At 42.6% G+C, this 16703-nt stretch overlaps 1 protein-coding gene across 1 annotated transcript in view; it reads right to left on the bottom strand.

Annotated features, from left to right (window-relative positions):
- The window catches only part of C8B (complement C8 beta chain), a 50624-nt gene that overhangs the window by 27477 nt on the left and 6444 nt on the right, over positions 1 to 16703 (bottom strand). The window contains exons 3-5 of the mRNA XM_058176356.1: positions 12485 to 12620; positions 2730 to 2871; positions 12 to 144 (exon numbers count right to left, since the gene is read on the bottom strand). Of these exons, the coding sequence (XP_058032339.1) occupies positions 12 to 144; positions 2730 to 2871; positions 12485 to 12620 (411 nt within the window). The remainder of the gene's footprint in view (positions 1 to 11; positions 145 to 2729; positions 2872 to 12484; positions 12621 to 16703) is intronic.

Raw genomic sequence — 16703 nt, 5'->3', positions numbered from 1 at the left:
TAGATACTCACCTCAGCCAAATAACTTTCTACATTGTATGGTTTTCTAAAACCAACAGTACCAATATGTTGTGGCCGACATGCTCCTGCATAATATTTATAGTCAAGAATCACCCCTTCTAGATTGTTTGTGAAAGCATTAAAGCTGGGAATAAAACGTACAGATGGAATCAATAGACTTGCACATTAGTTATAATTCTGCAGAAAGTACCTGTTTACTTCTATAATTAGGGTTAAGATTAGGGTTACAGAATAACACTAAGAAGAAGAACTCTGATACAGAAAGCTGAAATACTGTTCTCAGTATACACACTTAATAAAACAACCTTTCAATTTAAAGTAAAAATAAAAATTAATAGGAACCAAAACAAAAGGAAGGGAAATACATTAGGAAAAAAACCAAACTGAGCAAGAAAAAATGTGGGAAGCAGCTAAAACCCTCTGCAAAACCCTCTGTGGTACAGACTGGAGTGTGTGGAAGGCACATACCACCGATAGGAGTGAGAAGGGATTAAACATAGAATCAGTTCAGTACACATAAAATGAGAAAAACAGTATATTTTACATATCTATCTATCTATCTATCTATCTATCTATCTATCTATCTATCTATCTATCTATCTATCTATCTATCTATCTATGCATTTCTTTAAAATATTGCACGTTTTATCATTTGGTGAAATATGTATACAATATACATACATTTTCATACATTGAAAAACAGAGTGTGATAATGGAACAGTTTTTATGAATGATCCATGGAAAGCTGGCATGCAATGCAGTGGTGGGTTGCCCCCAGTTCTGACCAGTTCTATAGAACCAGTAGTAAAACCAGTGGGAGGCTCCGACCACTGACCCAAATGTCACCAAAACTCTTCTGCGCATGCGCAGAAGAGTGTGCGTGTGAGGGTGAACAGGTGGGTTCTACTTACTGGAAAAGGTAAGTAGAACCCACCCCTGATGCAATGGCTATGGACTCCTGTGTTGTCAATATTTCTTGGCTTTAATCTTCTCTAACACAATCCTAGTAATCGAGTTCAAATCGAATTCAAATCAAGTTCAAAGCACCAGGACCGGATGGATTACACCCCAAGGTTCTGAAGGAACTGGCAGATGAGATCTCAGAACCACTGAACTATATCTTTCAAAGATCCTGGAGCACAGGGGAGCTGCCAGAGGACTGGAAAAGAGCTGATGTAGTTCCCATCTTCAAAAAAGGAAAAAAAAAACCAGATCCAGGAAACTACAGACTGATCAGCCTGACCTCAATACCGGGGAAGATTCTGGAAAAGATAATCAAGCAACGAATCACTGAACACCTAGAAGCAAACAAAGTAATAACCAAAAGCCAACATGGGTTTGTCAAAAACAGATCATGCCAGACTAATCTTATTGCATTCTTCGACAAAGTGACAAAATTAGTAGACCAGAGGAATGCTGTCGATATAATTTACTTGGACTTCAGTAAAGCTTTTGATAAAGTGGACCATAACCTACTACTAGATAAAGTAGAAAAATGTGGGTTAGAAAGCATCACCACCAGATGGATTCGTAACTGGCTGACCAACCGCATTCAACGTGTAGTCCTCAACGGAACTACATCTACATGGAGTGAAGTATGCAGTGGAGTACCCCAAGGCTCTGTTTTAGGTCCAGTACTCTTCAACATCTTTATCAATGATTTGGACGAGGGGATAGATGGGGAACTCATCAAATTTGCAGATGACACCAAGCTGGCAGGAATAGCCAACTCTCCAGAAGATAGGCTCAAGTTACAGAAGGATCTTGACAAACTTGAACATTGGGCGCTATCTAACAAAATGAAATTCAACAGTGAAAAAAGTAAGATTCTACATTTAGGCAAAAAAACAAAAACAAAATGCACAGGTACCATATATGTGGTACCTTGCTCAATAGTAGTACCTGTGAGAGGGATCTTGGAGTCCTAGTGGACAACCATTTAGATATGAGCCAGCAGTGTGTATCAGCTGCTAAAAAAGCCAACACAGTTCTGGGCTGCATAAACAGAGGGATAGAATCAAGATCACGTGAAGTGTTAGTGCCACTTTATAATGCCTTGGTCAGTCCACTCTTGGAATACTGCATTCAGTTTTGGTCGCCGTGATGTAAAAAAGATGCTGAGACTCTAGAAAGAGTGCAGAGAAGAGCAACAAAGATGATTAGGGGACTGGAGGCTAAAACATATGAAGAACGGTTGCAGGAACTGGATATGTCGAGTTTAATAAAAAGAAGGGGAGACATGATAGCAGTGTTCCAATATCTCAGGGTTTGCCACAAAGAAGAGGGAGTCGGGCTGTTTCCAAAGCACCTGAGGGTAGAACAAGAAGCAATGGGTGGAAACTGATCAAGGAAAGAAGCAACTTAGAACTAAGGAGAAATTTCCTGACAGTTAGAACAATTAATAAGTGGAACGATTTGCCTGCAGAAGTTGTGAATGCTCCAACACTGGAAATTTTTAAGAAAATGTTGGATAACCATCTGTCTGAGATGGTGTAGGGTTTCCTGCCTGGGCAGGGGGTTGGACTAGAAGGCCTCCAAGGTCCCTTCCAACTCTGATGTTGTTGTTGTTGTTGTTGTTGTTGTTATTATTATTATTATTATTATTATTATTATTATTATTATTATTATTATTATTATTATTATTAGTAGTAGTAGTAGTAGTAGTAGTAATAGTAGTAATCAGTTATTAGGGGTTAATTCTTCACTTACCCACTTGACAGCATCTGTATTCCCCAAAATTGTTCCAAGACCTGATTGCACCTCTGATATACCTTCCTACAATCAGCTTCATCTGATTGATCTCCACAGTCATCATCTCCATTGCAAAGTAGCCTACGATTGATGCATCGGCCTAAAACACAGAATAAACTTGTTCATCATTCATTGGACAGACTTTGCAAGTTAATAAATGCAATTCCTATGCCTTTAATGCATGCAGATCCCACAGTCGTTTTAGTTCCATTAAAAACTCTTGGTTATCTTCCCATGCTTAATTGATTAAGTGTTGTTTAGGGAGGCACACCGTTTTTTTAAAGCATTGCTTTCAGAATCATTTTTATAGTTAGAAGCAGATTATGTTGCATTAAAAAAGACCAGCTGGAACTTTCCCACAACATGGGCTCCATGCTTAACAGACTCTGCATTTAATGGACAAAATTTGCTGGATCTATAAGTGGAAAAGGGAAGGAGGGGAGGAATGAGGAAAGTAGAAAGAGATAGAAGAAGGAAGAGAAGGGAAGAGGTAGAGGAAAGGCTGTTGTAAAATAAAGGAGAGGAAATGGTAAAAGAGCAGTCCCAAACAAATAACAAATGAAAGTAAAAGGACAAGATGAATGATTAATGATGGATAAGAGACTGTACATTTAAATATGTTTATGAAAAATAAAAATAAAAAACATTTTATAAAAAAAAGAAGAGTGTAGTTGTCTAGTATCAATGGAGATTCTCAGTCATTGCCTAGTGTGCTGCTTGCCTCTGAAAGCCCCTTAGTTTGGTCTGCTCTTTTCTTCATGGGTGCTGATTCAGATAATCTGCATCAGGGATGTCAAACTCGTGGCCCACGGGCCGGATGTGTTAACGCGCTGGCCACGCTCATCTCCAGTTTAGCGAACGGGAAAAAAATCCTGATACATCCTGTGATGACAACCTGATGCCATGAATTTGACACCCTTGATCTATATGACCTCACTGTTCTGGCCTTGGTGCTTCAATATGTCATATCTTTAGTTGGCAGAATTGTTTGATCCTCACCTTGCTTCTTAGCTACAATCAATTTTTTTTCTTACATATTCATGTATGTTAGGAGGCTTGAAAAATCCTATTCAGTTTTTAACACTGCCCAGAGTTGCTGTTTGTGAGATGGAAGGACACGTAAATTGGTTTAATAAATAAACAAGCATAAATAACAGACATTTGGATTTAATGGACCGACTTTACCAAATAGTCAATTGAATAGAGTGTTTACTAGTACATGGGAATCTGCCTTGGCAGCATTCAGACCTCTAGCCCCCTGGTGGCAAACCTATGGTATGCATGCCAGAGATGGCACACAGAGCCATCTCTGTTGGCATGTGCGCCATCATCCCAGCACAGTATGCCATTGGGTGAGTGTTGGCAAGCTGCGTGTTTTTTGTCTCTCCACTGTGGCTTCATGTTGAGTAAATATCACCACTGGCTGGCCCCGTCCTCTCACCCTCCCCTCCCAGTCACACCAAAGGAGTCTTTGAGGGCTGAATGCCGAGAGGCATGGATTTCTTCTGCCTTCTGCTTTCCCCATGCAGAAGCGAACCAAATGGGTCAGGGTCTCTCTCCCCGTTAAGTGGCCCCACCAAGCCCTCTTGCAAACTTCGCCAAGTAAAGCTCCAAATGTTTGGCTCGCATGTCCCTCCTGGCCAGCGCCAGTACCGCGGCAACAGTGGGGAAGGTGTATGCCCTGCCTACTCTGCTCTCACCAGCCAGAAGTGGGGTTCCGCACTTCCACCTCCCAACTGGAGTGCCATATTTGTATGCTTGCTGTCCGCCTCCATCGTGGGGGGAGAGAGGGAGACAGAAGGGGGGTGTCTCCCTGACAGGATCCAGGTTGGAGTTGCCTTATTTTGCCTGGATCTCTAATGCTTGGCTTTGTCTGCCAGCCTCCACTCCCCCTCCACAGCCAAGTGGTTGGATTCACACAACACATGAAGCTGGGCAGGAGTGGATAGATAGATAGATAGATAGATAGATAGATAGATAGATAGATAGATAGATAGATAGATAGATAGATAGATAGATAGATAGATAGATAGATAGATAGATAGATAGATAGATAGATTAAATAGATTGAGAGATGAGAGAGAGAGAGAGAGAAAGAGGGAAAGAGAGAGAGAAAGAGAGAGAGAAAGAGAGAGGGAGGGAGGGAAGGGGGGTGTCTCCTTGACAGGATCCAGGATCACTAACACTTGGCTTTGCCTGCCAGCCTCAACTCCCCCTCCACAGCTCAAGTGGTTGGATTCACACAACAGGTGAAGCTGGGCAGGAGAGCATGGATGGATGGATGGATGGATGGATGGATGGATGGATAGATAGATAGTGTAATGTATATTTGAATATTTAGGCGGGAAACAAGCACGTTGCTGATTGGTTGAAGCCGCCGGCTAAACTGTATTTAAGGAGAGGTTTTTCCCCCAGCCTGTTGCTGGGTTCACCATATAGTAAAGAGCTGTTGTCACTATCCTGGTCTCCTGTCTCGTTATTGTCCGAACTTAACACTGGCGACGAAGGTGGGATCCCGAGGCTAAGAGAACCAGGAGCAGGCTGAGCATGCGACAGAACCGAACCCAGCAAACTCAGGGCAGAAAGCAGCGATGGCCAGCTACACTCCGCCCGCGCGTTTGACCCATCCAGGAGAAATGGGGAACGTACATGACCCGTTTGAGAGCTTCCTCAAGGCAAACGAGCTGCAAGGAGTTCAGACAACCGCAAAGGGCATATTTCCTGAGCCACTGCGGTCCGAGGTCATCGACATCGCGGAAGCCCTGGCAGAGCCAACGCCGGTACAATCGGTATCGTGGCAAACTCTGCAAAATCTATTGAAGAACCATTTCGCGCCAACACCGTCCAAATCGTGCGGCGTTTTGAATTTGGAGGCGCAGACAGCAGAGGCGAATCCATCAGCGATTACATGGCCGCCCTGAGAAAAGCCTCCAAGGATTGTGGGTACCGAGATTTGGATGAGGAGCTGTTAGAACAACTCATCCGTGGGGTCAGAGACATTCGTTTGCGGAGGCGGCTGCTATCAAAAAGCAATCTAACGCTGGCAAACGCTCTGGACGAAGCCAGAGCTCATGAAATGTCGACCCAAGCGGCGGAAACCCTACAAAAGCCGCTCACACCAATGGTGAGTGCGAAATCAACCCCGGTCCACAACGAAGAAATCCAGACCGAATCAGACGGCGAGGATGAGGAAGGAGTTTGCCTCACCGAGAGAAGGGGCAAAGAAGACCGGGATGAATGCGGAAGTTGCGGAGGGCAACACCAGCGTCAACGATGCAAGTTCAAGGACGCTACATGTCGGCGGTGTGAGAAGAAGGGGCACCTGGCTCAAGTCTGTCGAGCACCCCAACCTTCCCGCCGAAAATTCAAACCAACCAATCAGAGCGCAGGATCGGCAAGGCGACCCGCGATTGGTCAAAACAAAAAGGGCGCGAACTCAAATCGAACGACCGTGATAATCGGTCGTGCAGCAACCCGCGTGGAGAAGAAGATCTTCACAAAACCGAAAATCGAAGGAGTGCCGTGCCGACTAGAAGTGGACACCGGGTCAGCAATCACAATCATGTCCTGGGACACTTTTGCAAAAGCTTTGCCGAAAGTCGCCAAACGCAAACTGCAAACACAGCGGCTACGAGTTCACGACTACCAAGGGAATCGCATCCCTGTTCGAGGACCACCTCCGTCCAGCGTCGATACGGACCACACAAGAAGACCCTGCCCATCACGATAGTCGAAGGGACCCTGCCAAGTTTGTTGGGACTAGACTGGTTCCGTGCATTGGGCATGGGAGTGACTGGCATCTACAGAAGTGACTTTAACCTAAACACACACTCATGGTCGAATTCGAAGATGTCTTCAAGGACTGCCTGGGCAAGTACAAGGGACCCCTATTTCCTTCAATTTAGACCCCAGGTAGCCCCATACGGTTAAAAGCAAGGAGGTCCTTTGCCCTTAAACCCAAGATTGACAAGGAGATAGACAAGCTCATCAGTCAGGGGATACTAGTGCCAGTCGATCATGCAAAGTGGGAGACGCCAATCGTCACCCCAGTGAAATCAGATGGGTCAGTTAGGATCTGCGCTGACTACAAGGCGTCGTTAAACAAAGCCTTGCAAAAAGCGCTTACCGGTCCCGTGGTGCAACACTTGCTGCACTCGCTGGGGCAAGGGCACGTTTTGCCAAATTAGATTTGGCCCAAGCCTACCAACAACTGCCTGTAGACGCCAACACAGCCGAAGCCCAGACAATTGTGACTCACAGAGGTGCTTTCAAGTGTACCCAGTTACAGTTTGGGGTGAGCGTGGCACCTGGTCTATTCAAAATTTAATGGGCGACTTCTGCAAGGGCTCCGGGGTAGTCCCTATTTCGATGATGTATTGGTATCAGCGAAAATTTAGAAGAATTGGGGAGCGTTTGAGAAAAGTTCTGGGCATTTTCCGGTCAGCGGTCTAAAGGTTAAAGTGAACAAATGCCAAATAGGGTAGAATCTGTAGAGTTCTTAGGCTACAGAATAGACAAGGAAGGAATCCACCCCACTGAGAGCAAGGTCAAGGCAATAAGAAAGGCTCCAGCGCCCAAAAACAAAACAGAGCTACAGGCATTCCTGGGTCTAGTGAACTTTTACGCGGTCTTTTTGAAAAATAAGGCAACCGTTGCCGAGCCGCTACATAAGTTACTGGGAAAGAATACTGCTTGGTCTTGGGGAAAGACGGAAGCTAGGGCTTTCGAAGCAGTAAAAAACCTACTCTCGAGCGATAGTTTACTAATACAGTATCATAGCACAATGCCATTGGTATTAGTTTGCGATGCTTCCCCTTACGGGGTGGGGGCTGTGCTCAGCCACAGGCTTCCAAATGGCACAGAAGCCCCAATAGCCTTCTACTCCAGAACGATGTCCTCGACAGAGAGGAACTATAGTCAGTTGGATAAGGAAGCTCTAGCTATAGTGTCAGGGGTAAAAAAGTTTCACGAATACGTTTTTGGTAGAGACTTTGAAATTGTTACAGACCATAGACCACTGTTAGGGTTACTGGCTGGGGACCGCCCAACGCCCGTGGCACTTTCGCCCCGATTGACCCGATGGACTATCTTTTTAGCCGCCTACTCCTACAAACTGCAGCATCGGCCAGGAAAAGAGTTGGGGCATGCGGACGCATTAAGCAGATGCCCACTACCAGGGGCGATCGAGGACCCCACTCCGGGGACGCCCATACTGTTAATTGACTCTCTGGACTCTGGCCCAGTCACGTCTAAGGAGGTGGCTCGGGCGTCATACATTACTTTGAGAACTGTACTTGGTTGGGTACAAAGAGGGTGGCCGCTGCGGGCGGCGTTTAAAGAGTTTGTAAAGCGTGGGGAACTGTCGGCTCAAGGGGTGCCTGCTATGGGGGATCAGTGGTGATCCCAGAGAAATTGAGGAAAAGGGTGTTGGATCTCCTCCACGAGGGGCACCCAGGGATCGTAAGGATGAAGGGTTTAGCGAGAAGCTATGTGTGGTGGCCCTTAATGGACTCAGAAATTGCTGAAAGGGTAGGGAAATGCCAGGCCTGCCAGGAGTCCAGACCGCTACCCCAACGGCCCCGGTTAGGGAATGGGAGAAACCCCAAGGGCCCTGGTCGAGAATCCACATTGACTTTGCCGGCCCCTTCCACGGTCAAACCTTTTTGGTAGTAGTCGATGCCTACTCCAAATGGCTGGAAATCATTCTCATGAGATCCATGACAGCCGAGGCCGTGATCTCAGTACTACGGCACCTATTTGTTACACATGGGTTGCCCGACACGCTAGTATCCGATAACGCCCGCAATTCACGGCAACCCAGTTTGAGGAATACTTGGCAGAAGAGGGCATCCGACATGCCCTCTCGGCGCCTTTCCACCCTGCGACGAATGGCCTTGCAGAGCGTTTCGTCCGAAGCGCTAAAGAGGCATTGTCCAGACTCAAGCCAGGCGACTGGCAAACAAAAATAGATATTTTCCTGGCCGTCCAACACAGAACCCCCTGTGTCACAACCGGCAGAAGCCCAGCAGAATTATTAATGGGCAGAAAGCTCAGGTGTCCACTAGACCGATTAAATCCAAACTATACACCGGAGGGTTACAAGGGGGAACTCAGAAAAACAAGGGGGATGGAAATAGGCGACCGCGTGTGGGCACACAACTATGGTGAGGGCCCGACCTGGATAGCAGGAGAAATCCTAAACATAACAGGTCCGAAATCATACTTGGTAGAGTTAAAGGACGGCCGAGTATGGAGGCGACACATAGACCAAATACGAAAACGCATAGCCGAACAAAGCAAATCAATAGAAACAGGCCCTGACTATTCACTGTTTGAATCCCCAGCTGACTCAAACCCGGAAAATTCGCAGGACTTATCTGAGTTCCGGGAGGTCCAGCGACGCCCACAGGTTCCAGTAGAAAACAGCAGGGACGACTCTGCAATTAATCCAGGGCCGGAGGGCCTAGAGGAGGAGTTGAGAGGAGCGAACAGCCCCTCCGGTCAGCTCAACCCACTCCCAGGAAATGAACTGCGCAGGTCCGAAAGGGTTAGGAGACGCCCAGCCTATTTACGTGACTACGTCGAAAAGTAATATGTAAATAAAATGTAAATATAGGTAAAGTGTTTTCTGGGAGGGAAGGAGTGTAATGTATATTTGAATATTTAGGCGGGAAACAAGCACGCTGCTGATTGGTTGAAGCCGCCGGTTAAACTGTATATAAAGAGAGGTTTTTCCCCAGCCCGGTTGCTGGGTTCACCATATAGTAAAGAGCTGTTGTCACTATCCTGGTCTCCTGTCTCGTTATTGCCCGAACTTAACAGATAGATAGATAGATAGATAGATAGATAGATAGATAGATAGATAGATAGATAGATAGATAGATATTAAATATATGGGTAGATGAGAGAGAGACAGAGAGAAAGAGAAAAAGAGAGAAAAAGAGAAAGAGAAAGAGAAAGAGAGGGGGGAAATGAGAGAAGGAGGCAGAGAGAGAAAGAGAGAGAGGGAGGAAAGGAAAGACAGAGAGAGGGAAGAAAAGAGAGAGGGGCAAAGAGAGAGCGAGGGGGAGAGAGGGAGATGATATTACAAAAGTTTTTCTTTTTTGTTGTTGCTAAATGTAATATTTCAAAAGCAGGGGAAAATATGAACGTGCATAAAAGTGCATTTATCACAGTTTTCTTAGAACAATTAGCTGAACTCTGCCTTTTTTATCATTATTTTAGGTAGCAAAACCTCTGCATTCAGGTTAAATTGCCACATTGGCATTTTGCGATAAATAAGTGGGTTTTGGGTTGCAGTTTAGGCACTCGGTCTCTAAAAGGTTCACCATCACTGCTCTAGCCAAAAGCTGTTCTGATTACTGACATCTTTATTTGAAAAGATGTTTCTGCACTTCAGTGTTGCAAAGAATAGGAGGGCAGTTGCCATCTGGGCATTTTTATTATAATGGACCAGCCCAGGGGTCTGCAAGCTTTGCTGGCTAAGGAACTCTGGGAGTTGAAGTCCACAAGTCTTAAAAGAGCCAAGTTTGCAGACCCCTGGAGTAGCCTAATCTCAAATCCTTTGCTTCTGCTTTTGCCAGAGCTAACCCTCCTACTATCTTCTTCCTTGTCATCTCTACTGTGAGTCTCCAGTGCCTCCAGTTCTGGAGCTAAAATACAGTCATCAAGAATGATCAGAACTATTCTTAAAGATAGCCCAAGTTATAACTTATAACTCTTATAACTTGGTCACGGGAGCATCAGAGCCCACAGATTAACTATGTAATGTGTTGAAGAAACACCTTGTGGTTTTTTCATCTGTCCTGAATTATGATTATGCTGGTATGAAGTATGATACTATATTTCAATAGTACAACAGAAAAGGGCCACTGTTTAAAAGATGCTTAAATTCAAATTCAAATTCAAATTTCAAATCTTTATTGTCAGTGCACAACATATGTACAATGAGCTTACATTTGAAGTGTCTATGCCTAAATTCTAGATCTATGGAAATGGAGTCCAAACGATTGCTTTTGATCCATTTGCTATTAGATTTTTAAATCACAAAAATACGATTGACTTTCTATTTCTAAACCTGATAGAAGCAAATGTTTTCTTCATCTCAGAACATTAGATATAACTTGACAGCAATAACAGTCTACTGTAACTAATGCATCCAGTCTCCAATGTTTATATGAAAAAGATCTTGAAATTAGAGATTACCTGGATGAAACTTCTGGCCTACATTTTAGAATTTCCCCCCCTTACTTATCTATTTTTTATAACACTTTGCCTGATAAATAACTCAAAAGTTTCCATGGTATTTGGTAACATATGTATGGGGACTAATAAATATATTATCTAACTCTGAATTTTGGAGAAACCATCTTTGTAAATATTTTATTTGTTTATCAAACTTAAGCACCGCTTATTTCACTAAGTGACTTTAGGCAGTTTACAGGTAAAAACAATAAAACCATATTAAAAGACACAATTAGAATTAAAGCAAGATGAAAAACTAGTACGAAAAAAAAAAGAGAGCAAAGGAAGGTACCAACCACTGCCAAATTGTGTTCTTTGATCCCTATATGAGTTGGCAGAGCCAAGTCTTCAAGCTCTTCTTGATAAGTAGTTCTTAATTCTGAAAACTTTCTGACATTCATTTTACATTTTTGCACTCCAATTTAGCATCTACTTTTCCATGTTTGTAGATCTTTCAAGCCAATCTGATTTAGCCCTACATAATTGATACCTCTGCTTCATTATATTCCTTGGCTTGAACCATTACAGTAGATCATGTGACAAAACTTATGTACACCTTGTAATTTTCACACAGACCTTAACAACTTAACATTTCATGCATTCTTTCGTCAACCACAGCAAATTCCAGACTGAAGCTTTTTCGGTAAACTCTAAAATAGTTGCTACTGCTGCACTATGCTGCACTATTGAGGAAAAGCAGAATGTTAAATTTTTAAGTGACAAAGCCAGAGAAAGCTGAACAATAATGGCCTTTATAAATCCACCCTGTCGTTTTGCAGTGAAGGTTGATGACACAAGGTGGTTCAGAGAAAATTAATACGCAAGTAATGCTGGTGATTGTATTTAAAGTCTTCCTTTACCAAAAAAGTTTTCATTTTGCTTCTAATTAGCAGTGTATAGCCGGTCTGGCAATCACTTGGGAAGGCAGTTTTCTGCTTTTTCCTGCTGCATTTTATAATCCATCAGATCAGAAATTAAGCCTTCAAAATCCTGTCATGTAGGCTGTTTGAAAATGTTAATGTACAATCAAATTTGATTTAATTTAACCTAAAATGTTCATCAGGGATGTGACAGAAATTATGTGATCCTTTTCCTCATTTAGTTGTGCCTTTTCATGAGAACATGCACGGGGAATTAATAACAGGCAAACTTCTTTACAAAATAATTGAATGGCTTTGATAACAAATATGGTTACATAAATACGGCCCCTTTTGGGCAATTTACCTATTGGTCCTAGCCGCCTGTGTGATCCATTCTTGTTACAGATTCTGTTGTCATGTCTTTATACGATGTCAGTCAAGCAAACAAGATCAACATTTGTTTGTGACATACAAGGTAATAAAAAAATCCCCCAAGCATCCATATTCCATTCAATCTATTTGAGGGAAATCTAACTCAATAGATACGCAGTTAACCACTAGTTTTTTTTAATTAAGGAGACACTCCCCCTTCCCTCCAAATTCTCTCACCTGTGGCACAGACAAAACCTTCACACCGAGTAGTACTGCAGGGTCTGTTTATAACACAGTCTTCACTTTCACTGTCAGTGTAATCACACGGGTCACCGCCGAACTGAGAAGGCTGTTCCACATGGGCAAATCTGTACTGTAGTAGAATAGATATTATGAATTCCAGCCCTCCTAAATTAAAAGCTGAGTATCACAGATGGGTGTAGATCTTTGCTAGTTGGAACATCAACATGTACACTGGAAATGGAAAGGAGCTCTCTCTTTGCGTTCTGGTATACAAGATGTAATTTGATTGCAGTTTCCTGACTGTAATATAGAATGATTTACTAATAATTCTGAATGAATATAAAATTACTTGTCTATGCATATAAAGTGAAGGATATTTTTGAGAAAAAGTGTAAGTTTAGCAAGTTATATCTTAGATGGGAATGGAACAGTAGTGGGTTTCAAAACCCGTCGCTACTGGTTCACTTGTGGGGGCGCACGCTGTCTTGCACGAAATGCTTCTGCGCATGCACAGAAGCATCCGGGTGGGTGGGAGGAGCCTCCTGCCGCCACCACTACAGGTTCACCTGATCCGGGGCGAACCGGTAGCAACCCACCACTGGAATGGAATCCTTAATTACTTAATCCTAAAAAGGTTCCACAGTGAATTAAAAATCCCATATATTTTTTGGTCCATCCATGATTTTGGAAATGCTGGTGTTTAATGTCTGTGTCTCAATGTGTGTGAGAGGAAATTTAGCTTTCAGCTTTTGTGCCTTAGTTCATAGCTAGCTAAATATAAGATTCATCAAACACTTTAGTCTTCTAAGGTGACTTCTAAGTATAATAGATGGTGGGTCTAGGAAAGAACCCTTGAATTTTGAAACACAGCAAGAAAGTACTACATACTTCTTACATAGTGTAGGTGCATAATCTGTTCCAAAAGTAAGAAATGTAAAAAGTCACAAAACAAGAGAAATATATTATGCAAGAGTTTGGACTTGCATCATAAACTGGCATTTAAAGCTCTGGTGGCGCAGTGGTTAGAATGCAGTATTGCAGGCCTCCTCTGCTGACTGCCAGTTGACTGCAGTTTGGCAGTTCAAGTCTTAGCGGCTCAAGATTGATTTAGCCTTTCATCCTTTCGAGGTCGGTAAAACAAGGACTCAGATGGTTGTGGGCAATTATGCCGACTTTGTAAACTGCTTAGAGAGGACTGTAAAGCATTGTGAAATGGTATATAAGTCTAGGTGCTATTGCTATTTTGGATAGCATCTTCGTCCAGTAACAAAGTGATGAGCATGTAGGAAGCTGATTATACTTTGCTTCTAGCTACAAAAATTCTATGATCAGAAGTTAGATTTCTTAGAGAGCTGGTCTGATAACAACAACAGGATAGAGAGCTCATCCATTTAAGTGGCATGCTAACAAGACCAATTGCTGCAAACCATCACACCTTTACAGTTCTTTTTTGCCCAATTCTCCTAACAAGGAATAAGCAGAGTACAGCTTTGAAAACAGCCCATTTGGCCAAATGACTCTAGATACTCCCCTCTATGCTAGATTGCCAAATTGTTTGAGCAACTTGATCTCATGCATAGATACCCTCTCCTCTTATTGAATGACATTTCCTTTCAGCTCAAGCTTTGCTCCCTTCTGATGACCCTAAAGGGAGTCCTCCCTTATTAATTGTAATTGGGACTAGCAACTTGGTTGCTAAGTGACATGGTTGGCAAGCAGAATATCATGTGACTACACTGGACTCATAATGTCAGTTCTGCTGTGCTTGTTAAGTAAATCACTATGGGTCATTAAGTGCGACATCACATATCATATTTTTTGGAGTATAAGACGCACTTCCCCCCTTAAAAGAGGGTGAAAATTTGGATGCATCTTATACACCGAATATAGCCCCACCCACCTGCTTGCCCCCACCCCTTTGGCCTCTGCCTCCTAGCAATTTACCTCCTTGCAGCAAGCAACAAACAGCAAAACAGCCCATTTCAGCTTCAGCACAGCTTGATTAGCACAAGCAGTTGATTGTCTGTTGGATTGGCTTCCCAACCCTCAGATGTTTCAGGCTGCAGGGATTGCTATTGCCTATTGTCATGCAGGTCTCCGCTGCTTACTGCAAGGAGGCAAATTGCTGGGAGGCAGATTTTTTTTCTTGTGCTAATAAGGATGTGCTGAAAATGAAAATGAAACTAAAGCAGGCTGTTTGCTGTTTGCTGCAATAGAATAGAATAGAATAGAATTTTATTGGCCAAATGTGATTGGACACACAAGGAATTTGTCTTGGTGCATATGCTCTCAGTGTACATAAAAGAAAAGATACGTTCATCAAGGTAATCAAAGCAAATTGCTGGGAGGCGGAGGCAGATTTGTTTTCTTGTTTTCCTTCCCAAAAAAGATAGGTGTGTCTTATAGTCTGGAGTGTCTTATACTCTGAAAAATACAGTAACTGCAGTTTGTGACTTCCTTCCAGCTTCGCCACTGATTTTCCTTGTCATAAACTGGCTGTGAAGTTCATGAATGTCTTGAACTGCTTCTGGTTAGATCGGCAGTTACAGTATATAAATCTGATAAATAAATCAAATGGGTTCATGGAAATATTTTTTTGACTTTCAAATCTGCTATGAATTCAGCCTTATGCTGATCCACCTTGTTGACAGAGTGACTACAAGATGTAAATGTAATCAATTGTTTGCACTGACACCTTCACTGTAATTCCTTCACTATAATTCTGTGGAGGCTATCCGGAGGAATGGAGAAAATCCATTTTTTTTTATTGTTAGACCCCATATTTCTAGCCCCTTGCTAAACATCTACTGAAAAAGTACTGGAAACTCTGCAGCCTTTAAATGCAAATGCTTGCAAATAATAGATCTATCTCAGTTACTTGTTCAGTATTAGCTTTGTTTTCCTCAGCGTGCTCTATTTATTTTTCTAAGGTTATTCTCATAACAAAGAGGAGGAATCAAATCTAGTGGCCTTAAAGAGTTGAGCTGCTATTCCAGTTGAGGAATAATGATGATAAATAATGATATGTAAGCTTTGGCTTTGAGCAAAGCTGAGGAATGGATATTGTAAAAATGATTGTCTTAGTGTGGTGACAGGACAAGATTATCCTGCACTTTTGAAAATAATGGAAATTTTGCCACTAATGTTGTAACAATCAAAAGCCTTCGTCGGAAGGTACTTGCGAGGTAGGGGGGAAAAAAATCTCAATGATGAAAAATGAGCAGCTTCATGTCATCATCTCTTAGTCAAAAACTGGAAATTGAGGTCACTTAACACAAATGGGTTCTACACCAGGAGTGCTTCAGTGTAAGTGAAGAAAATACAATGGCTCGCCAACCTCATTCTGCATAAGGCAGAAAGGCAGGACAGCCTCCTTCCAAAGGCTCTGTGCCTTATGCAATATAGCCTGAAGAGTTCAAACAGGACCATAAATCAGTGTTTCTCAAGATTTCTGTCACATTTACAATTTGTTACTTTTGCCTTTTAAAGCCGTTTGCTTTAAAGCTGAGAGTGTGGTTACCCTGCATGCTTAAGAGAGGAAGGGATGCTAATAAAGTACAGTACTGCAATTTACCCTGATTGTATTAGGATGGAATGCCAAGACATTATTTTACTTTTAAAATAATAGTATTTATACTATATCATGTCTGTGGCAAGGAAATGCTTGGAGACTACTTTCTGAAGGAAGGAAAAGTTCATGGGACTTTCATGGAAATTAGACTATCAAAAATTTTGAGGTATTGGAATATTTTTGTTAGAAAAGTAAAAGTCTCACATGTACAAGTTTTAAACAGCCCAAAGGGAACAGAATTGCTTTGAGGATGTTACAGAGAAAGCAAAGAACTGAGAAAGAATAATCCTGACCAATAGATGTGACAGGTTTAGTCAATTTACAAGCTAGGTGGACATGACCTTGTAGATGATCCTCACTCTGTCAAGGACCTTGGAGTACTCATATCAAATGATCTAAGTGCCAAAGCCCACTGTAACAACATCGCCAAAAAGACATTAAGAGTTGTAAACCTAATCTTGCATAGCTTCTTCTCCGGTAAGATTATACTACTAACCAGAGCATACAAACATTTGCTAGACCAATTCTCGAATACAGCTCATCTGTCTGGAACCCACACTGCATATTGGACATTAATACAATTGAGCGCATCCAGAAATATTTCATAAGAAGAGTCCTCCACTCCTCTGCTCGCAACAAAAT

This window comes from Ahaetulla prasina, chromosome 3, assembly GCF_028640845.1.
Source record: "Ahaetulla prasina isolate Xishuangbanna chromosome 3, ASM2864084v1, whole genome shotgun sequence".
NCBI lineage: Eukaryota > Metazoa > Chordata > Lepidosauria > Squamata > Colubridae > Ahaetulla > Ahaetulla prasina.
This window is presented reverse-complemented; position numbering and strand designations above follow the sequence as displayed.